The sequence below is a fragment of the Phyllobates terribilis genome, unplaced genomic scaffold (genome assembly GCF_046119375.1).
Source record: "Phyllobates terribilis strain yellow unplaced genomic scaffold, ASM4611937v1 Scaffold_9__5_contigs__length_417890890, whole genome shotgun sequence".
NCBI lineage: Eukaryota > Metazoa > Chordata > Amphibia > Anura > Dendrobatidae > Phyllobates > Phyllobates terribilis.
The window spans coordinates 404649836-404673516 of record NW_027362769.1 but is presented as its reverse complement, the minus strand read 5'-3'; the positions used below and the strand labels follow the sequence as shown (position 1 = coordinate 404673516).

Sequence of the window (23681 nt, the reverse complement as noted above, 5' to 3'; positions counted from 1 at the left end):
AGAGATACATAGTAAGATTCTGTCTACAGTCACCACCAGCGGGAGATTTTTGTATACAGAGATAGGGTACATTATAAGGTTTTGTCTGCAGCCACCACTAGGGGGAGCTCCCTGTATACAGAGTTACATGATAAGAGTCTATCTGCAGCCACCACTAGGGGGAACTTCCTGTATACAGAGATACATGATAAGAGTCTGTCTGCAGCCACCACTAGGGGGAGCTCCCTGTATACAGAGTTACATGATAAGAGTCTGTCTGCAGCCACCACTAGGGGGAGCTCCCTGTATATAAAGATAATCCATAAAATTTGGTCTGCAGCCACCACTCAGGAATCTGTATTATTGAAATAAATTAAGAACAATACTCAGTTGATTCCTAAACTCTCCCTAATACAGTCATGCCGAAAATGTTGGTACCCTTGAAATTGTTCTAGAAAATGGAGTATTTCTACCAGAAAATTACTGTAATTACACATGTTTTGTTATACAAATGTTTATTTTCTGTGTATGTATTGGAAAAACACAAAAAACTGAGAAAAAAAGACAAATTGGAAATAGTTTCAAACAAAAAACCCAAAATTGTTGGTACTTTTCCAAAATTATGGGTGAACAATTTTGTTTCAAGCATGCGATGCTCGTTCAAACTCACCTGTGTCAAGTAACAGGTGTGGGCAATTTAAAAATCACACCTGAGACCAGATTAAAAGGGGAGAAGTTGACTCAATCTTCGCATTGTGTGTGTCTGTGTCACACTAAGCATGGAGAACAGATAGAGGAGAAGAGAACTGTCTGAGGACTTGAGAGCCAAAATTGTTGAAAAATATCAAGAATCTCAAGGTTACAAGTCCATCTCCATAGATCTTTATTTTCACATGTCCACGATGGGCAACATATTCAAGAAGTTTGAATGAAATGAAACGCTATGGCAGGAGACCCAGGAGGACCCCACTGCTGACACAGACATAAAAAAGCTAGACAGCAGTTTGCTAAAATGTACCTGAGTAAGCAAAAATCCTTCTGGGAAAGCGTCTTGTGGACAGATGAGACCAAGATAAAGCTTTTTGGTAAAGCAAATCATTCTACTATTTATAGAAAATGGAATGAGGCCTACAAAGAAAAGAACACAGCACTATGGTAGAGGTTCAAAGATATTTTGTGGTTGTTTTGCTGCCTCTAGCACTGGGTGCCTTGACTGTGTGCAAGACATCATGAAATCTAAAGATTACTAAAGAAATTTGGGTGACAGTGTAGTGCCCGGTGTCAGAAAGCTGGGTTTGTGTCCTAGGTCATGGGTCTTCTAGCAGGACAGTGACCCGAAATATCAAGAAGCCCCAGAAATGGATAGAAACAAAGCGCTGGAGAGTCCTGAAGTGGCAGCAATGAGTCCGGATCTAAATCTCATTGATCGCCGGTGGAGAGATCTTACAATGGCTGTTGGGAGAAGACGCCGTCACATATGAGAGACCTGGAGACAATTGTAAGAAGAGTCCAAGATCCCAGCTGAGGAGTAAGAAGCTGATGGTTATAGGAAGCGACTGATTGCAGGGATTTATTCCAAAGGGGTGCAACCAATTACGAAGTTAAGGGTGCCAGCAATTTTGTTCGGACCATTTTTAGATATTGAGTGAAATTATGTCCAATTTGCCTTTTTTTTCTCAGTTTTTTTTGTGCTGTTCCAGTACTCACGTGTGTATAACAAAATATACAGTACAAGTCAAAAGTTTGGACACACCTTCTCATTTAAAGATTTTTCTGTATTTTCATGACTATGAAAATTGTACATTCACACTGAAGGCATCAAAACTATGAATTAACACATGTGGAATTATATACTTAACAAAAAAGTGTGAAACAACTGAAAATATGTCTTATATTTTAGGTTCTTCAAAGTAGCCACCTTTTGCTTTGATGACTGCTTTGCACACTCTTGGCATTCTCTTGATGAGCTTCAAGAGGTAGTCACCGGAAATGGTTTTCACTTCACAGGTGTGCCCTGTCAGGTTTAATAAGTGGGATTTCTTGCCTTATGAATGGGGTTGGGACCATCAGTTGTGTTGTGCAGAAGTCTGGTGGATACACAGCTGATAGTCCTACTGAATAGACTGTTAGAATTTGTATTATGGCAAGAAAAAAGCTGCTAAGTAAAGAAAAACGAGTGGCCATCATTACTTTAAGAAATGAAGGTCAGTCAGTGCGAAAAATTGGGAAAACTTTGAAAGTGTCCCCAAGTGCAGTTGCAAAAACCATCAATCGCTACAAAGAAACTGGCTCACATAAGGACCGCCCAAGGAAAGGAAGACCAAGAGTCACCTCTGCTTCTGAGGATAAGTTTTTCCGAGTCACCAGCCTCAGAAATCGCAGGTTAACAGCAGCTCAGATTAGAGACCAGGTCAATACCACACAGAGTTCTAGCAGCAGACACATCTCTACAACAACTGTTAAGAGGAGACTTTGTGCAGCAGGCCTTCATGGTAAAATAGCTGCTAGGAAGCCACTGCTAAGGACAGGCAACAAGCAGAAGAGACTTGTTTGGGCTAAAGAACACAAGGAATGGACATTAGACCAGTGGAAATCTGTGCTTTGGTCTGATGAGTCCAAATTTGAGATCTTTGGTTCCAACCACCGTGTCATTGTGCGACGCAGAAAAGGTGAACGGATGGACTCTACATGCCTGGTTCCCACCGTGAAGCATGGAGGAGGAGGTGTGATGGTGTGGGGGTGCTTTGCTGGTGACACTGTTGGGAATTTATTCAAAATTGAAGGCATACTGAACCAGCATGGCTACCACAGCATCTTGCAGCAGCATGCTATTCCATCCGGTTTGCGTTTAGTTGGACCATCATTTATTTTTCAACAGGACAATGACCCCAAAGACACCTCCAGGCTGTGTAGGGGCTATTTGACCAAGAAGGAGAGTGATGGGGTGCTACGCCAGATGACCTGGCCTCCACAGTCACCAGACCTGAACCCAATCGAGATGGTTTGGGGTGAGCTGGACCGCAGAGTGAAGGCAAAAGGGCCAACAAGTGCTAAGCATCTCTGGGAACTCCTTCAAGATTGTTGGAAGACCATTTCCGGTGACTACCTCTAGAAGCTCATCAAGAGAATGTCAAGAGTGTGCAAAGTAGTCATCAAAGCAAAAGGCGGCTACTTTGAAGAACCTAGAATATAAGACATATTTTCAGTGGTTTCACACTTTTTTGTTAAGTATATAATTCCACATGTGGTAATTCATAGTTTTGATGCCTTCAGTGTGAATGTACAATTTTCAAAGTCATGAAAATACAGAATAATCTTTAAATGAGAAGGTGTGTCCAAACTTTTGGTCTGTACTGTATGTAATTGCAATAATTTTCTGGGAGAAATACTTCATTTTCTGGAACAATTTCAAGGGTGCCAACTCTTTTGGCCATGACTTTATTTCCTGCAGATACCTTTTAGATCAATATATATGTAAAGGGAATTTTGAGCTCAGTTTCAGAAAAATGAAGCATAAACAACTAGAGAGTTTAAGGGAAACTGTCGAGAAACGCTATAATAGAGTTTAAATCGCATGATGCCGGCTTACAGGCAGAGCTGAGGCGGAGAGAAAATAAAGTTTTATTGTCCCCTGCCGCTCTTTTTTATTCATAGAGGTGGTGAAGAGAGTGTTTACAGTCATTGCTAATTATTATATTATGCCCCTGCACTTTGACTGACAACCCAACCTGCAAACACGCTGCAGAACGGGCTGTCAATCAAAGTGCCTGGGAGTGATTACACTGTATAGTGAGTGATGACTGTAATCGCTCCCTATGCCGCCCCTTTGCCTTGGAGCGAGCATTGGCCGGGGAGGTTAGAACTTCATCTTCTCCCACTTGCTGCTCTTCCCATAAGCTGACTACACATATCTATAGTTAAAAAAATGGTGTTAGTTCTGAGACTAAATGAGATTGAAAGATTACCCTGCACATCTGATACTTGTATCCTCTTTTTTGGGGTTGTTCTCTGACGTGGTGATACCGGTAGCTTCAAATGTAAGTTCAAGTAGTGGAGATGTTGGATTGATGGAGACATTAATGTTCTCTCCATCCTTAGATATTGATTTTTCTTGCTTCAAATTTTGTTCCATTTCAGTCTGACTTGTTTGATTGATGGATATTTCAGTTTTATCTCCATTGTCTTTAGATATCTTGTTTGTGATTCTTATATTTTGGTCAATTTCTGTTTGAGATGTTGGACTGGTGGATATATCAGTGTTATCATCATCATCATCAACAACATTTTCTTTTGATATCTGGTTTTTGCTTGCTAATTCTTTTTCCACTTCTGACTGAGCTGTTGGATTGATGAAGATATTAGTTTCTTCATCATCATCTTCATTTGATATCTCTTTTTTGCCATTTATGTTTTGTTCCACATTTATCTGAGGAGTTTGATCCATGGAAATATGTGTTTCATCTTCTCTAGATAACTCGTTTTCACTTCTTATATTTTGTTCATTTTCGGTCTGAGATGTTAGATTGATGGAGGTGTCAGTTTTGTAGTCATCATCCTCATTATGATCGTTATCATTATCTATGGTTACTTGTTTTTCTCTACTTAGATTTTGTTCCACTTCTGTCTGAGATGTTGAATTAATATAGTGATCAGTTTTACCATCATCATCTTTAGATATTTTGTTTTTGCTATCATTTTGCTGTATGTCTGTATGAGATGTTGAATTGATGGAGATATCACTTTTATCATCATCATCATCATTTTCTTTTGATATCTGTTTTTTGCTATTTATGTTTTGTTCCATGTTCATCTGGGAAGTTTGATCCACTGAAATACTTTTTTTATCTTCCATAGATAACTGTTCTTCACTGTCTATATTTCGTTCACTTTCCGTTTGAGTTGTTTGATTGATGGAGGTTTCAGTTTTGTCATCATCTACATCTGTAGGTATCTGGGTTTCAAAACTTAAACTTTGTTCCATTTCAGTTTGAGAAGTTTGATTGATGGATATATCATTTTTATCATCGTCGTCCTTAGATACTTGCTTTATTGTACTTAGATTTTGTTTCATTTCTGACTGAGCTGTTGGATTGATGGGGATATCACTTTTGCAATCGTCATCTTCATTTTTAGATATTTGAGATTTTTCCATCTGAGAAGTTTGATATTTGGAACTATCAGTTGTATCTGAATCAACTTTAGATATCTGGTTTTCATCACAAGAATATTGTTCCAGTTTGATGTGAGAAGTTTCATTTACTGAAATATCATTTCTATCATCTTTAGGTATCTTACTTTTGTGCTTCAAATTTTGTTGCATTTTAGTTAGAGAACTTTGATTAACGTAGTTATTGGGTTTATCATCATCGTCATCATTGTCGTCATCCTTAGATGCTTCTTCTTCTCTACTTTGATTTAGTTCCGTTTCAGTCTGAGATCTGTGATTGATGGAGTTGTCCGTTTTATCATCATCATCTTCATCTTTAGATATCGGGGATTCAAATCTTAGATTTTGCTCGATTTCAGTCTGAGAAGTTTGATTAATTGAAATAACATTCCTATCATCCTCTTCTTTAGATACCTGTTTTTCATTACTTCTCTTCTTTCCCATTTTTGTTTGAGATGTTGGATTTATGAAAATATCAATTGTATCTTTAAGATTTTGGATTTTATTGCTTGTCATAGGTTTTGATCTTATTGAGACATCAGTTTGGTCACTATCATCATATTCTTCATATATCTGGTTTTTGCTTGCTAATTCTTTTTCCACTTCTGACTGAGCTGTTGGCTTGATGAAGATATTACTTTCTTCATCATCATCATCATCATTTGAGATCTGTTTTTTGCCATTTATGTTTTGTTCCACATTTATCTGAGGAGTTTGATCCATGGAAATATGTGTTTCATCTTCTCTAGATAACTCATTTTCACTTCTTATATTTTGTTCATTTTCAGTCTGAGATGTTAGATTGATGGAGGTGTCAGTTTTGTAGTCATCATCCTCATTATCATCGTTATCATTATCTATGGATACTTGTTTTTCTCTACTTAGATTTTGTTCCACTTCTGTCTGAGATATTGAATTAACATAGTGATCAGTTTTATCATCATCATCATCATCTTCTTTAGTTGTCTGTTTTTTGAGAATGGAAATATTAGTTTTACCATCATCATCTTTAGATATTTTGTTTTTGCTATCATTTCGCTGTATGTCTGTATGAGATGTTGAATCATCATCGTCATCATTTTCTTTTGATATCTGTTTTTTGCTATTTATGTGTTGTTCCATGTTCATCTGGGAAGTTTCATCCACTGAAATACTTTTTTTATCTTCCATAGATAACTGTTCTTCACTGTCTATATTTTGTTCACTTTCCGTTTGAGTTGTTTGATTGATGGAGGTTTCAGTTTTGTCATCATCTACATCTTTAGGTATCTGGGTTTCAAAACTTAAACTTTGTTCCATTTCAGTTTGAGAAGTTTGATTGATGGATATATCATTTTTATCATCATCGTCCTTAGATACTTGGTTTACTGTACTTAGATTTTGTTTCATTTCTGACTGAGATGTTGGATTGATGGAAATATCAATTGTATCTTTAAGATTTTGGATTTTATTGCTTGTCGTAGGTTTTGATCTTATTGAGACATCAGTTTGGTCACTATCATCAGATTCTTCATATATCTGGTTTTTGCTTGCTAATTCTTTTTCCACTTCTGACTGAGATGTTGGATTGATGAAGATATTAGTTTCTTCATCATCATCCTCATCATCATCATCATCTGCTTTTGATATCTGTTTTTTGCCATTTATGTTTTGTTCCACATTTATCTGAGGAGTTTGATCCATGGAAATATGTCTTCTATCTTCTCTAGATAACTCGTTTTCACTGCTTATATTTTGTTCATTTTCGGTCTGAGATGTTAGATTGATGGAGGTGTCAGTTTTGTCATCTACATCTTTAGAAATGTGGGTTTCAAAACTTAAACTTTGTTCCATTTCAGTCTGAGAAATGTCATTGATTGAGGTATCAGTCTTATCATCATCTTCAGATATCTGTCTGATATCTGAAGCATTGTCTTCATCAGTTTTTTTGTGTTTACAACTTACACCTGGTTCAGAATTTCCACCATCCTTTGGAGACACCATTGTCTCTGTAGTTGTATTTTTTCTTTCACATGAATCCTGATCTAAATGTTTATTGTCACTGATTTCTGTGGATACATGAGATGTATTCTGGGGAATATTGATCTTTTGGGTGGAACACTCTGCAGATTCATTTCCTTGTTTATTTCCTTCTTCTGGTTGGTTCCCAGGGTCATCGTGAACCTTGTCTGGACTTTCCTGAGCTATTTTAGACTTAGCACTTGGCTTATGTAGCATGAATGAAGCTTTGTTTCCGAGCATTATTTTATCTTCATGATACAACATAACACCTTTATTCACTCTTGAACTATTCACAAAGGTTTCAGCATTGTGGTTGGGGGTGAGAATAATATTTCCATCTTGTAAGATGTCAATGACACAATGCTCCATCTCGATTCCAGGACCGGTGATCTTGATGTCTTGAGAATCACCGGCCCCAATTTTTGTGTTTTCTCCTAAATAGTATAGAAATAGTTCATTTTGATTTGTGCTGTGAACAGATAAATTTATCAGATAACATTTAGCTTCATCAACTCTAATGCCGGAATGTTCTACCATGATTCCAAGTCTCTGGAGCTGTTTTTGCCGTTCTAAGGCAGATATTTCTGTCTTTTGTAGCTTTTCTTCCCAGGAGAGTTTTAATTCTCGGAGAAGTGTTTCTGACTCATTTAGCCTTGCCTGCAGGTCCTCTTTATGTTTTGATTCAGCTTGTTGTAGTTGTTCTCTCAGTGCTTTTACCTCTTTTGCTAGCTCAGCTATCGTCCTTGCGTTAAGATCTTCATTTACCCTTGGTTTGTTGACTATGCACTTGGCATTATCGGCATACTTCAGAGTGGAGAGCGTCTCCTGATAGTTGATTGATGCTGGGCTGATTGTGGCCAACATGATAGTTTTGCTATTTCCTCCAAGATTGTTCTTTAGCAGCCAAGTAAGAACTGAATCTCTGTAATTAACATAACTGCTCCTTCTTCTACCCTCGGAAAGTTCAGCCAATGAATTTATGACCAGACCGAGAGATGAAAGTGACTTATTAATGTTCGAGCTTTGTTTTAGCGCCTCTCCTGTAGCTCCAGTTATGGAAGTTCTTTCACTTCCTGCTAAGTCCACCAGACTAACCTTGCTGAGAAGCTCTTTCATGGTATTTTCCTTGTGAAATGTCTGTGTGACTCTGAGAGTGAATATTGCATGTGACCGGCTGCTTTGCTCATTCATTTTTGTATTGCTGATTTTACGGCATTTGTTTCCTTCAAGTATCAGTGATTTTATGTCCTCGGCATTTTTTACAGCATGATGAGATAAACCCTCCACATACGGGCCAAGAAATTTGTGTTCTCGAACTTTCAGTGCCTTGAAGTCAGTTGTAGGACACAAAAGATCTTGGACTTTTTCGTTGTATATTTCTAGGTATGTGGCTTCAACTTGGAGACTTGTCAGATGACTAACGCCTCGGCTAAATAAGGCAGAACAAATTCTTGGCACCAGACCGGGTTGTTCATCTGTCCCCATCATGGAAAAGGTTTTTCCTGACCCTGTTTGACCATAAGCAAAAATGCAAGAGTTGAATCCTCCAAAGGTATTGTCCAGAATGTCTTCCCCGAGGGTGGTGAAAACATCTTCTTGACTTGCATACTTGGCCAGGCCTTCATCATTTACCGACCAGAAACAGTGATCAAAGTGAAACTCTTTCTGTGCTGGACAGTGTCCATCAAATGTGGGGGTTGTGAATTTCACCACAGTTTGGTTTCCTTCCATGTAGACGACACATTCTGCCTTTCTATCAGTCTCTCTCTGATCCATCGGCCGGACTCTTACCGCCACTTTCACTTTGCTTTCTGCCATTTTGTTCTGGTTGTAACTTAATGTAATTTCACAAAGATCACAAGTGACAAATGCTGATTCCCAATCATTTTAAGTCGAAACCTGTTAAATGACAAAAAACAACACAATATAAAAGTTCTGTACAATAAATAAATAGACGGTGTAAATGGCCAGAACACGTACAAGAATGACTTATTTTTAAGAGGATGTGTTTCCAGAAAAATATAGTTAAAATAACTACGTGTTAATTAAATTGCGTTAATCAGGAAACATATTTTTAAAATGTTTGAACTTTTTTTTTTTGTGTACACTTTCTATGCCCCATCCCTACACATGCACACTTAATATTATGGTTTTCCCTCTGGCCTTTAGTTAATTTACAATAGACACATTTCTGTGTTGGAAGATAGATGATAGGGACAGTGTAAATGGAGCCTGCAGTACAATAGTCATCGATGACTAGACCAGACCTCTGAGCTAGGCTTTCATATACAGATACTGTACAACAAGGGTTTCCTCTTGTATGTGATACGTTTCTGTTTATGACATCCCATCTTATTTTTTTTCAAAGGAATGTGTTTTGTTTTTTCCAGATGACTCTGAAATTCAAATCAATAACATATCTTACATCCTTCCCCAATAATTGCCAATCGCAGTCCTACAAAAATTATAACCCCTTTTAAAACTGCCAGCCACAGTTGCCTCTACCATTGTCATGCTCAGCTCTCCCATAATTGCCAGTCGCAACCCCTAATTACAAGCTAGAGTATCCCCATATCTGTATGCAATACATGTTTCACACTGTAATAGATTGAGTTATGAGTATTGTCATTAAGAGTATGTGTATTTCTTCCTCCCCCAAACTGAGACTATTGTTCTCAGAGAATCTCTGATGTTTTGGTTTTTGAGCAGCATACAACATTTCGGGAAGTGTTAGGCCTAGGCTCCTCACTCTGCAATCTCTACCCTCTCTCTACAGCAGAACAGGATCAACTGACAGCTTTACAACACCTGCAATAACATATCTCCCAACCGTCCCGTATTCGACGGGCCTGTCCAAATTTAAGGGCTCAGTCCCATGTCCTGTCACGGCTCAGCTGTTCTCCCAGATTCAGGGCCAGTGTCAACACCCAGCACACCCGGTCAAGTGCCGGGGCCCTGAGAAAGTAAGGGTGCCCACTAGCCGTCAGGGACCCTGGCACGGGTTTGGGCACCCCTATTAATCTGAAGCTTAATGTTTTATAAAAATTGGTGTTTTTGCAACAGCTATTTCAGTTTGATCTATGTAATAACTGTTGATCTATGTAATAACTGTTGGACACAGTAATGTTTCTGCCTTGAAATGAGGTTTATTGTACTAACAGAAAATGTGCAATCTGCATTCAAACAAAATTTGACAGGTGCAGAGCCAGTCTACATTAAAAATGCTGCCATAGAGTGTCCGGGAACCTTCCAAAACACATTTATAAGCCTGGGCTGCTTCTCGGCATGGTTGGATGGGCCCACCTGAGAATCCTCAGGTGGGCCCTGGCTCCTCCATCAGGAGAGTTCATAGTGCCGAGGTGAGACCATGATGATGATAGAGACCACCATCTGCTTAGTTTTCTGTTACTTGGAATGCAAGCACAAATATGCAGCCAGCCACCCACCCAAAGCCTACAATACTATACTGCCAAATTTTTTGCAGCTGCTTGCACTTGAAATGTGGCCTTATATGGATCGTGGAGACGGAAGCTGTCCACAACCTTATGGCGGCGGCCGGGTGTCCATACTCGGTCCCCAGCCGCCACTATTTCTCTCGGTGTCGTCTCCGCCTTCCACGAGCGCTGGTCCCATAACATTACCCGTGCCCTCCCCAGTGCACTTACAGGGAATTGCCACCTAACCACAAACATGTGGACAGGTGAATTTGGCCAGGGACGGTACGGAGCCAGTCCACAGCTTGTCGGTGAGAGTTGCATTTCACCACAGCCATATTTTTTAGTTCAGTGAAAGGACTTGGGAAACCGTATCTACTCCAGCTGCCATTTCTCCCAGGAAGTCCTCTAATGCAGCTTGTTGCATAAGCAATTGCAGCCTGTCCAATATCAGCTCTCACTTGTCGGTGGTGCTTTGACACACAAATATCTTCTTTCTTTGCCCTTTAATTTCATACAGAGTTGGGCAATGTCCTGATCTGCAATGCGGTTTGAGAAATAACAATCATAAGCACGTCCAATCCACATTAAAAAAACAGCCATAGTGTCCGGGAACCTTCTCACACCCACACACTTTTTTTAACCAGGGCTGCTTCTTGGACGGGCCCACCAGAGAACTGAAGACTCCTCCGGTTTCTCCTTCGGGAGAGTTCATAGTGCCAAGGTGAGGCTGTTATGTTCTGCTACCAAAGCTAAGGAAAGAGAGGAGATCTGTCCCTACTATAAGACTCAGCTGAATCCCTACGATGTAACAGGGAACCTGATCCTGCGATCAGACCTGCTAAAGTCCTAATCTAGTCTGTACGGAGACCTATAGATTTGGGGAGGGAATCCCTACAAGTACTAAGGACTGGGAGGAATATGGGACACCTCCTAACAGAAATAGCAGCAGACAGACGAACAAACAAAATAGATAGAACCTAGAGGTCCGTAGACCAAGCAAACTAACAGAGTTAGATACAGAGCACAGGCTAGCTAGAAAGTAGATATACAATGAAGTCCAGCAAAGCCAGAAGGGCGGAGCAGGATTAAATAGGCCAACAAGGTCATGTGACCAGCAAAGGAAAAAAAACCTAACAGCAAGGTTCTAACAGTACCCCCCCTTCTAAGAGGATCCTCCGGATCCCCTAGGACCAGGCTTATCAGGAAATCTCCTGTGAAACGCTCTGATAAGTCTGGACGCGGAAACATCATCTGACCTCACCCAAGAGTTATCCTCGGGTCCGAAACCTTTCCAGGCCACAAGATACTGCAAACTACCTCTATACCGTCTAGAGTCAAGGATGCGAGAAATTTCATATTCCCCGTCCTCCACCACCGGAGGAACAGAGGCAGAGGCGTCACCATCCGACACAACAGCTTTTTTTAACAGAGAGACATGAAAGACCGGATTAATTCTCCAGGAGGTAGGAACCTCCAACCTAACAGCAGATTGGTTGACAACCTGAAGCACCTTAAAGGGCCCTACAAACTTGGGACCCAATTTCTTAGAAGGAATCCTCAACCGCAGATTCCTAGAGGACAACCAAACCATGTCACCAACAGCGAACAAAACCTCCTGTCGTTTCCTATCAAAGTAGTCTTTAGATTTTCTGTTGGCCTCCTGAAGATTACCACGCACATCCGTCCAAACTCTTTCCAAATCACCGGAAAAATTCTCCTCCTCAGGCACGGCAGATCCCAACTTGGAGAACGACCCAAACGACGGATGTCTCCCAGAACAACAAAAAAAAGGCGAACAACCAGCAGAAGAAGATGTATGATTGTTCAGAGCAAATTCGGCAAGTGGCAGAAACTCAGACCACCCCTCTTGATTGTCTGCCACAAAACAACGCAAGAACTGCTCAACATCCTGGTTTTTCCTTTCTGTCTGGCCATTAGATTCAGGATGATATCCGGACGAAAACGACAAATGAATTCCCAACCTGTCACAAAAGGCACGCCAAAAACGAGCCACGAACTGAGGACCCCTATCAGAAACAATGTCAGTAGGAACGCCATGAAGTCTGACAATTTCCTTGACAAAGGCCTTAGCGAGAGTTTTAGCGCAGGGCAGTTTGACGAAGGGAACCAAGTGACACATCTTGCTAAAACGGTCCACGACCACCCAGATGACAGTAAAACCCTCAGAGGGGGGAAGGTCAGTTATAAAGTCCATAGCCAAATGTGTCCAAGGAGCACTGGGGACCTCCAAAGGACAAAGCAACCCCGCAGCAGGAGTATGTGAGGACTTAGATCTAGCACATATAGTACATTGGCGCACCCACTTAATGACTTCCTTCTGCCATCCAGGCCACCAAAAACTGCGACCCACCAGTCTCTTGGTCTCAGAGATTCCGGGATGACCTGCCAACCGAGATTCGTGACACTCAACAAACAAATCTCTCCTAAAGGTCCCAGGCACAAACAACCTCCCATGAGGAGTGTTAGATGGGGCATTCTCCTGAGCTTTAAGAATCTCATCTTCCAAAACGGAGTCTAAAGCAGCTATCACAACACCTTCTTGTAAAATGTTTTCCTCTTTCTCAGCACCGACTATGGGAGAAAAACTGCGAGACAAGGCATCCGCCTTAACATTCTTAGTACCAGGGATGTAAGTAACGGAGAAATTAAACCGCGAGAAAAACAGTGCCCACCTAGCCTGACGGGCATTCAGGCGCTTGGCAGCGTCAAGATATATCAGATTTTTATGATCCGTAAGAACCTGAACGGGAAATTCCGCACCTTCCAAGAAGTGGCGCCAGTGTTCAAATGCGAGTTTAATAGCCAATAATTCCCGATTACCAATATCGTAATTCAATTCAGTCTCCGAAAATTTTTTTGAAAAAAATGCACAGGGATGTAATCCATCCCCGTTATCCTGAGACAATACTGCGCCAACCCCCACAGAGGAAGCATCAACCTCAACCAAAAACGGCCTAGTAACATCAGGCTGCATAAGGATGGGAGCAGAGGTGAACCTCTCCTTGAGATACACAAAAGCTTCAATGGCCTCAGAAGACCACTGAACCGCATCAGCACCTTTCCTGGTGAGATCAGTCAGAGGTTTGACAATACTAGAAAAATTTTTTATGAATTTTCTATAGTAATTGGCGAAACCCAAAAACCTCTGTATTGATTTCAAACCAATAGGCCTAGGCCATTCCTGCACAGCCTGAACCTTAACCGGATCCATCTCAAAACCTTTGCTGGAGATAATGTAGCCCAAAAAACTAATTCTCTGTACAGCGAACTCACATTTCTCCAGCTTAGCAAAAAGCGAATTGTCCATTAATAACTGTAATACCTCACGCACGCTCCGCCAATGAGACTCCAGATCTGGCGAATAAATCAAAATGTCATCCAAATACACAACCACATTTTTACCGATCAAAGGTCTAAGGATGTCATTAATCAGATTCTGAAAAAATGCAGGAGCATTAGTAAGACCAAAAGGCATAACCAGATTCTCAAAATGACCCACAGGAGTGTTAAAAGCAGTCTTCCATTCATCACCCTCCTTCATGCGCAACAGATTGTATGCCCCCTTAAGGTCAATTTTAGAGAACCACTTGGCCCCCAATAACTGGTTAAACAGATCAGGAATCAATGGCAGTGGGTAAGGATTGCGTACCGTAATTTTGTTAATCTCACGAAAATCCAGACAAGGACGTAAACCGCCGTCCTTTTTTTTTACAAAAAAAAATCCAACCGCCACAGGAGACTTAGAGGGCCTAATGTGACCGGCGGCCAAACTTGTCTGTATGTATTCCTCCAAAGCCTTCCTCTCAGGAATAGTAAGGTTAAATAAACGACTTTTAGGAAGAGTCGCTCCAGGGACAAATTCAATAGAACAATCATAGTCTCTATGGGGAGGCAAAACCTGCGATTCCTTCTCAGAAAAAACTCTCCAAAAATCCTGAATAGGAACAGGCAATTCTCCCCTATCCAAAGCTGCAATACGCCCGTTACAACACTTGTCATAACATTTATGGCTCCAGGATTTAATTTCACTGGTAGACCAATCCAGTACAGGATTGTGAAATTTTAACCAGGGCAATCCCAACACCACCGGAGAAGGCAAGTTGTTCAACACTACCAAATCCAATTTCTCATGGTGAACACCATTAATAGTGAGAGGAAATTCACTGACCTTGAGAGTAATATTCTTCAAAGGGGAGCCATCCACAGAAACCACAGCAATGGGGGATGATAAAGGTTCAGGTTTTAAATTGAGTTTTTCCACGAATCCCCCATCAATAACATTCAGTGTAGACCCGCAATCAACAAACACCCGAAATTCCATTAATTTTTCCTGAGCAATCGTGGAAGCAGCTAAAAATATACCCTTGGAATTTAAACAGGCAATACGGGCGTGACTGACCATTTTTTTTTCTTTCTTCATACGAAGCTCACAGCCTTTAATCAAATGACCAGATTTTCCACAATAGAAACACAAGCCTTCTGAAAAACGACGGTGTTTTTCTTGAGAGCGAGGTGCCACCGATCCAATCTCCATCGGTTCACCACTGTTAGTACACACATTATCATAACCAGAAACTGACATAGCAGAGGATTTGCTCTCATTAACCCTAGCACGCAGTCTTCTGTCCACCCGTATAGCTAATTGCATAGCCTGTTGCAAATCCTCAGGTGTAGGATAAGCAATTAGCAGGTCTTTAACCTTTTCACTGAGCCCAGCAAGAAATAGACTTTTCAGAGCAGAATCGTTCCACCCTGTTTGAGTGGACCAACGACGAAAATGTGTACAATATTTTTCCATATTACCTGATCCTTGTTTTAAACGTCTCAACTCAGTCTCAGCTGATGCCACACGGTCAGGATCATCATATAATAGTCCTAAAGCAGAAAAAAAACTATCCACTGATCTGAAGCATGTATCACTAGGTTGCAAAGAAAAGGCCCACTCCTGAGGCTCTTTGCGCAAAAGTGACATTATGAACCCTACGCGCTGGGATTCATCCCCAGAGGACTTGGGTCTCAAACGAAAATACAATAAGCAAGCATTTTTAAATGAAAAAAATTCTCGATGTTCACCAAAAAATAAATCCGGCAAACATACCTTAGGCTCCAAGAAATATGCTCCAGGACAGTTACTCACGTGCTGACGGAGCTCGGCCACTTCCAGAGAGAGTCCCTGCAGGTGTTTAGCCAAATCTTGAACCGACACCATGATGGAACAAAAAAAAATCTTTCCTTAGAGAATTTACAGGCTGGACTTACTGTTATGTTCTGCTACCAAAGCTAAGGAAAGAGAGGAGATCTGTCCCTACTATAAGACTCAGCTGAATCCCTACGATGTAACAGGGAACCTGATCCTGCGATCAGACCTGCTAAAGTCCTAATCTAGTCTGTACGGAGACCTATAGATTTGGGGAGGGAATCCCTACAAGTACTAAGGACTGGGAGGAATATGGGACACCTCCTAACAGAAATAGCAGCAGACAGACGAACAAACAAAATAGATAGAACCTAGAGGTCCGTAGACCAAGCAAACTAACAGAGTTAGATACAGAGCACAGGCTAGCTAGAAAGTAGATATACAATGAAGTCCAGCAAAGCCAGAAGGGCGGAGCAGGATTAAATAGGCCAACAAGGTCATGTGACCAGCAAAGGAAAAAAAACCTAACAGCAAGGTTCTAACAGAGGCTATGATGATGATAGAGGCTACCATTTGCTTAGTTTTATGTTACTTAGAATGCAAGCGCAAGGATGCAGCCAGCTACCCACCCACTCACAGGCCGCAATAGTAAACTGCCAGATTTCTATGCAGCTGCTTGCACTTGAAATGTGGCTTTTTAGGCTCCTTTGAAGAGACATCGAGGAGGGTCTCAGTAAATAAAAAGGTTCCCATTATAAAGGATGGGTCTGCTATACAGTTAAAGGGTATGAAGTGAGTCCAACGGCTGCCAAAATTTAGGAAAAACCCCAATGACAATTTAAAGAGATATAGAGGTGGGCCTCAGTAACAACATATTCCCATTAGAAAGGAGCGGGTCTCCCATACCGTTTGCCTATGCAGTGAATGGAGGAACTCCAATGCCCCTTGCAAGACACGTATAGGTCGGAGGGCCTCCTGAAAACAATGTTCCCATTATTAGGAAGTGGGTCTCCCATACTGTTTGCCTATGCAGTGAATGCAAAGGCTGCCAAAAATTTGGAGGAACTCCAATGCCCCTTGGAAGAGACGTAGCGGGCCTCATGAAAAAATGTTCCCATTATTAGGAAGTGGGTCTCCCATAGTGTTGGCCTATGCAGTGAATGCAAGGGCTGAAAAAAAAATTTGGAGGCACTGCAATGCCCCTTGGAAGAGACTTGGAGGAGGGCCTCCTAAAAAAATAGGCTGAAAAACATTTACCCCTGCGGGGCATACATGAGCATACTGTATAATTATTTTTTTTTTAACGGGCATCAGAAAGACCCTTTAAAAAAATTATGTGGGTGTTGCATCACGGACCACAGTCACCCTGGTGATATTGTGGTGGAGGATGAGGAGGAGGAGGAGGACAAGTGCAAATAGCCAAAATCAGGAAGCATATACCCATGTGTGGGTGTTAAAAGGTGCATGGGAATAAACCTCCCAAGAAAAGACACTGGATTTGAGTTTATGTTACGCTGCTATCATTCGGTGGTGTTGAGAAGTCTTGCCCAATCCAGCGCTTGTTCATTTTTGTAAGAGTCAGCCTGTCAGCATTTTCAGTTGACAGGTGGATGCGCTTATCAGTTATAATTCCACCAGCGGCACTAAAAACCCGCTCTGATAAAACGCTGGCGGCAGGGCAGGCCAGGACCTCCTAGGCGTAGAGAGCCAGTTCATTCCACGTATCCAGCTTGGATACCCAATAATTATAAGGCACAGAGGAATCACGGAGGACGTTGGTACGGTCGGCAAGGTATTCCCTCAGCATCTTCCCAAACTTTGCACTCCTTGTAAAAGTGCTCCGCACCTCAGGGACTGTGCGATGGGAGGGGCTGAGAAAATTCTCCCAGAACTTTGACAGTGTTCCCCTGCCTCTGCTGGATTGGAGCTGTGTCTCTCTCCCCTGTAGTCCTTGGTTGTCCAACAAACTGTGACCTCTGCCACCAGCGTTTTCAGATGGGAATTTTTTTAATAGTTCCGCTGTAGTGCCGGCGTCCCTGCCCTCTGCTAGGCAGGGACGCTGTTCCCCTCACCGCTCTGCTCCGTGCCCGGCGTCCCTCTCCCGCTCTGCTGGCAGCGCGCGCTCCTTCCCGGCCACTGTGCTTAGGGCGCGCGCGCGCGCCCTCCCTCCCTCTTAAAGGGGCCGCGCGCGCCGTCCTAAGGAGTCCCCGGCCAATGGCCGGAGGACTTTACCATATATAAGGCACCTCCTCCAAAATGGAGGTGCCCGAGCAATGTTGTTGCACTGTTCACTACTCTGCTTCAGCCCTCAGGTCCCGTTGCCAGTTACCTGCCAGTTACCTGCCAGTTACCTGCCAGATTCCTGCCTGATTATCTGCTACCTGCCTGCTAGTCTGAGGTCCGACGGTCTGCCTTGCTACTCCTGTCAGTCTGTCTAAGGACCAGCCTGCCCGCTCACCTGGGAGCGCACACCAGCCACCTGCCTGCTTGCCTGAGGTCCGACGGTCTGCCTTCCTACTCCCGTCAGTCTGTCTATGGACCAGCTTGCCCGCTCACCTGGGAGCGCTCACCTGCTACCTGCCTGCTAGTCTACCTGGAGGCTCCGCCGTCACATGCTGTGACCACCTGCCTGTCCAGTGACTCCTGCTCGCTCACCTGGGAGCGCTCATCTGCTGCCTGTCTGCTAGCCTACCTGGAGGCTCTGCCGTCACGTGCTGTGACCACCCGCCTGTCCAGAGACTTCTGCCCGCTCTCCTGGGAGTGCTCATCTGCCGCCTGTCTGTTGGTCTTCCTGGAGGCTCCGCCGTCACATGCTGTGACCACCCGTTTATCCAGAGACTCTCGCCTGCTCACCTGGGAGCTCAAGTCTACCATCAGCCGCCACAGGTCGTACCAACCCTTTACCCAGAGACTGCCCCGGTCACTTGCCGTGACCACCTGCCCGTTCACCCAGAGACTGCCCCAGTCACTTGCCGTGATCTCCTGCCCGTTCTTCCAGAGACTGTCCCGGTCACCTGCTGTGACTGCCTGCCTGGTCGCCACCCGCTCCCTTACAAGGACTGCCCCCTTGTATAGTAGCTCAGAGGTTCCGCCTCCCAGACCCGTTACAGTTTGCTCGGGCCATGGAACCCGGTGGCACCCAAGCTCCCTCGCTCTCGGACCTCTGTCATGAACTGTCCCGTCAGAGGTCCCAACAGGAGTCCATCCTGGGTCACCTGCGGAATGTCAATTCTCGCCTGGACACTCTGACTGCTCCACCAGCAACCACCGCCAGTGCCATGACTCGCAACCCGGCAGCTCCGCTGCCCACCAATACCATGGTATCCTACCCCGGACCCCGGCTTTCTGCACCTCCTCGCTTCGGAGGCGACCCCGCCCAGGCTCGGGGCTTCATTAATCAGTGCACCCTGCACTTTGAACTATTGTCCCACCAGTTTAACTCCGACCGGGCCAAAATTGCCTTCATCATGTCCCATCTCACCGGGGAGGCCCTGGCCTGGCTAAATCCTCTATGGGAGAGAGGAGACCCCCTGGTGTCCGACCTGCCTGCCTTCCTCACGGCTTTCCGGAAAGTCTTCGATGAACCCGGACGGAAGACCTCATCCGCATCGTCTCTGCTACGCCTCCGTCAGGGAAGTCTCACCGTGGGCCAATATGCCATACGGTTCCGTACCCTTGCCTCGGAGCTGGCCTGGGATAACGACGCTCTGGTATCCGTCTTCTGGGAGGGTCTGTCCGGCCGTATTAAAGATGAACTTGCCGGTCGGGACGTTCCTACCACTCTCGATGACCTAATAACTCTTGCCACCCGGATTGACCTACGGTTCCAGGAGCGTGCCAAAGAGGTCACCCGTGAGAGGAGGTTTCCACGTCTAGCTCCTACTTTTCAGAAACCCGTCACTCCCTCCGTCTCTCCCCAGGTACACTCTCCTGAGCCTATGCAGGTCGACCAGACCAAGATGGTCAAAACCCGTCAGGACTTACGCCGTGCCGAGGGGAGCTGCTTCTACTGTGGCAGTAAGGAGCACCGGATCCGTGCCTGCCCAGAGAGGTCGGGAAACGCCTGTGTCTAGGTTCGCTCAGAGAGGTCGACCTAGACAAGAATAAATCCTCTCCATCTCTGCTGCTGTCAGTTTCAATCGTCTGCGGGGAGAACCGTTATTTCGAACTAGCCCAACTGGACTCTGGAGCAGCCGGGAATCTTATTTCACAGTCCCTGGTAGAGAAGTACCGCATCCCCACCAAACCTCTGGCTGTACCCTTGTCTGTTGCTGCCGTGGATGGGGGTCTCTTACCACGCCCCATCCAACTCATCACCGAATCCATTACTCTGCAAGTGGGAATGCTGCATTCTGAGAGTATCTCCTTTCATGTTCTGCCTGGACTCTCTCACGCCCTCCTGCTAGGTCTACCTTGGCTCCAGAGACATGCACCCGTGCTTGACTGGCAGACCGGAGAAGTCCTTCGCTGGGGACAGGACTTCCATAAGACCTGTCTGGTTCCCGTCCATCCCGTCCGTCCTTCTCCTACCCCAGCTAATCTACCTGGACTTCCGATTCCTTATTGGTCTTATGCTGATGTCTTTAATAAAAAGGAAGCAGAGACACTACCCCCTCATAGACCATACGACTGCCCTATCGACTTGTTACCCGGTACTACTCCTCCCCGTGGGCGTATTTATCCATTATCCGCTGCTGAGACCCGGTCGATGTCCGAATATATTGAGGAGAATCTGGCCAGGGGATTCATCCGGAAGTCTACCTCCCCGGCGGGAGCAGGCTTCTTCTTCGTAAAAAAGAAGGACGGCTCTCTCCGTCCCTGTATAGACTATAGAGGCCTTAACCAGATCACGGTGAAAAATAAGTACCCCCTTCCGCTCATTCCGGAGTTATTTGATCGTCTGAGAGGGGCTAGAATCTTCACCAAACTGGACCTCCGTGGGGCTTACAACCTGGTTCGTATCCGTCAGGGGGATGAATGGAAGACGGCATTCAACACCCGGGACGGCCACTATGAATATCTGGTAATGCCCTTTGGCCTCTGTAACGCTCCTGCCGTCTTTCAAGAGTTGGTCAATGACATCTTCCGGGACCTTCTCTACTCCTGCGTAGTGGTGTACCTGGACGACATCTTGGTCTTCTCTCCGGATCTCCAGACTCACCGGAGGGATGTTCGTCAGGTCCTGCTCAGGCTCAGGCAGAACCATCTCTACGCTAAATATGAGAAGTGCCTCTTTGAGCAGACCTCGCTTCAGTTTCTGGGCTACATTATCTCTCAGACTGGCCTACAAATGGATCCTGAGAAACTGTCTGCCATCGAGAAATGGCCCCGACCAGAGGGGTTGAAGGCTATTCAACGGTTCCTGGGCTTCGCCAACTATTACCGCCTCTTCATCCCGCACTTCTCTTCCCGGACTGCCCCAATTTCCGCGCTCACCCGTAAGGGTACTAATCCCAAAGAGTGGCCGCCCGAAGCAGAGGAGGCCTTTCTTTCCCTAAAACAGGCCTTCTCTTCCGCCCCGGTGCTGCATCGCCCGGACGGCAACAAGCAGTTCTTCCTGGAAGTTGACGCCTCCTCCTCTGGAGCCGGAGCGGTACTTACTCAAAAATCATCTTCCGGGAGAATGGTAACTTGTGGCTTCTTCTCCAAACTCTTCTCCTCTTCTGAGCGCAACTATTCCATAGGAGACGGAGAGTTATTGGCCATCAAGCTGGCGTTGGAGGAGTGGCGTTACCTACTCGAGGGGGCTCTTCATCCGGCAATAATTTACACTAACCACAAGAACTTGGCTTACCTCCAGCATGCCCAGAGACTTAACCCGCGCCAAGCCCGGTGGTCCTTGTTTTTTGCTCGCTTTGATTTTGTTCTTCATTTTCGCCCGGCTGACAAAAACGTCAAAGCAGACGCCTTGTCCCGATCCTTTCTGGTGTCCGATCTCGAGGAAGAACCTAAACATATCATCGATCCCGCCAGAGTAATGCAGGTGGCTCCCGTGAGTCTAAATCGTTTCCCTCCCGGTAAGACGTTTGTTTCAGTACCTGATCGGGAGAAGATCCTACACTGGGGCCATTCGTCTAAACTAGCTGGCCACGCCGGTCAGAAAAAGACCCTCCAGCTTATTGCCCGGCACTATTGGTGGCCTACCCTGCATAAGGACATAATAGACTTTGTTTCTGCCTGTGTGTCCTGCGCCCGCAACAAAGTCCCGAGACATCTGCCAGCCGGACGCCTCCTTCCGCTTCCTGTACCTGCTGCCCCCTGGCAGCATATAGCAATGGACTTTATAACAGATCTTCCCGTCTCTGCCGGTTGTACGGTCATTTGGGTGGTCGCTGACCGCTTTTCCAAGATGGCTCACTTTATTCCCCTGCCAGGCCTTCCGTCTGCACCCGAGCTGGCTAAAGACTTTATCCGCCACATCTTCCGTCTTCATGGCCTGCCCCTCCACATCGTGTCGGATCGTGGGGTACAGTTCACCTCACGTTTCTGGAGAGCCACTTGTAAACTACTAGACGTCACCCTGGACTTCTCTTCCGCTTACCACCCACAGTCCAATGGTCAAGTGGAGCGGATCAATCAGAACCTGACCAGTTACCTCCGGCACTTCGTTAATGCCCACCATTCTGACTGGGTGGATCTCCTACCATGGGCCGAGTTCTCTTATAATAATCACGAGAGCGAATCCTCCTCCAAATCCCCATTTTTTGTAGTCTTTGGTCAACATCCTCGGATTCCTTTTCCTGTCTCCACCTCTGTGGACAACCCGGCTGCGGAATCTCTCGTTAGCAAATTTTCCTCCATATGGGAGAGTACCCGGTCCGCACTCCTTCTGTCATCCGAGCGTATGAAAAGACACGCTGACAAAAAACGCCTGGATCCTCCACAATTTCGTCCAGGAGATAAAGTCTGGCTCTCATCTAAATATGTTCGACTCAAGATACCTTCTTACAAGTTAGGGCCTCGGTTCATCGGTCCTCTGGAGGTCATCAGTCAGATCAACCCGGTGGCCTATAAATTGAAACTCCCGGCCAACTTACGGATCCCTAACTCCTTCCATGTATCTCTCCTCAAACCCGTGGTGCTTAACTCTTTTTCCAAGTCTACAGGTACGCCTCCTGCTCCGGTTTCTGCTGAGGACGAGTTTGAGGTAGAGAACATTCTTGCCACCAAAAGGGTAAGAGGAAAGACCTTTTTTCTGGTAGATTGGAAGGGGTTTGGTCCTGAGGAGAGAACGTGGGAGCCCCGGGAGAACATCCATGCCCCTCTCATCCTAGCTAAATTTCTATCTGGCCTAAAAAAGGGGGGGCCTAAAGGGGGGGGTACTGTAGTGCCGGCGTCCCTACCCTCTGCTAGGCAGGGACGCTGTTCCCCTCACCGCTCTGCTCCGTGCCCGGCGTCCCTCTCCCGCTCTGCTGGCAGCGCGCGCTCCTTCCCGGCCACTGTGCTTAGGGCGCGCGCGCGCGCCCTCCCTCCCTCTTAAAGGGGCCGCGCGCGCCGTCCTAAGGAGTCCCCGGCCAATGGCCGGAGGACTTTACCATATATAAGGCACCTCCTCCAAAATGGAGGTGCCCGAGCAATGTTGTTGCACTGTTCACTACTCTGCTTCAGCCCTCAGGTCCCGTTGCCAGTTACCTGCCAGTTACCTGCCAGTTACCTGCCAGATTCCTGCCTGATTATCTGCTACCTGCCTGCTAGTCTGAGGTCCGACGGTCTGCCTTGCTACTCCTGTCAGTCTGTCTAAGGACCAGCCTGCCCGCTCACCTGGGAGCGCACACCAGCCACCTGCCTGCTTGCCTGAGGTCCGACGGTCTGCCTTCCTACTCCCGTCAGTCTGTCTATGGACCAGCTTGCCCGCTCACCTGGGAGCGCTCACCTGCTACCTGCCTGCTAGTCTACCTGGAGGCTCCGCCGTCACATGCTGTGACCACCTGCCTGTCCA

The 23681-nt window shown here is 45.1% G+C and overlaps 1 protein-coding gene across 25 annotated transcripts in view; it reads right to left on the bottom strand.

Annotated features, from left to right (window-relative positions):
* Positions 1 to 23681, bottom strand: part of LOC141162642 (uncharacterized) — a 143263-nt gene that overhangs the window by 96713 nt on the left and 22869 nt on the right. For all 25 annotated transcript variants that reach the window (XM_073648952.1, XM_073648955.1, XM_073648949.1 and 22 more), the window contains exon 2: positions 3945 to 9046. In XM_073648952.1, coding sequence (XP_073505053.1) covers positions 3945 to 8965 — 5021 coding nt within the window. In that variant the 5' untranslated portion in view covers positions 8966 to 9046. The remainder of the gene's footprint in view (positions 1 to 3944; positions 9047 to 23681) is intronic.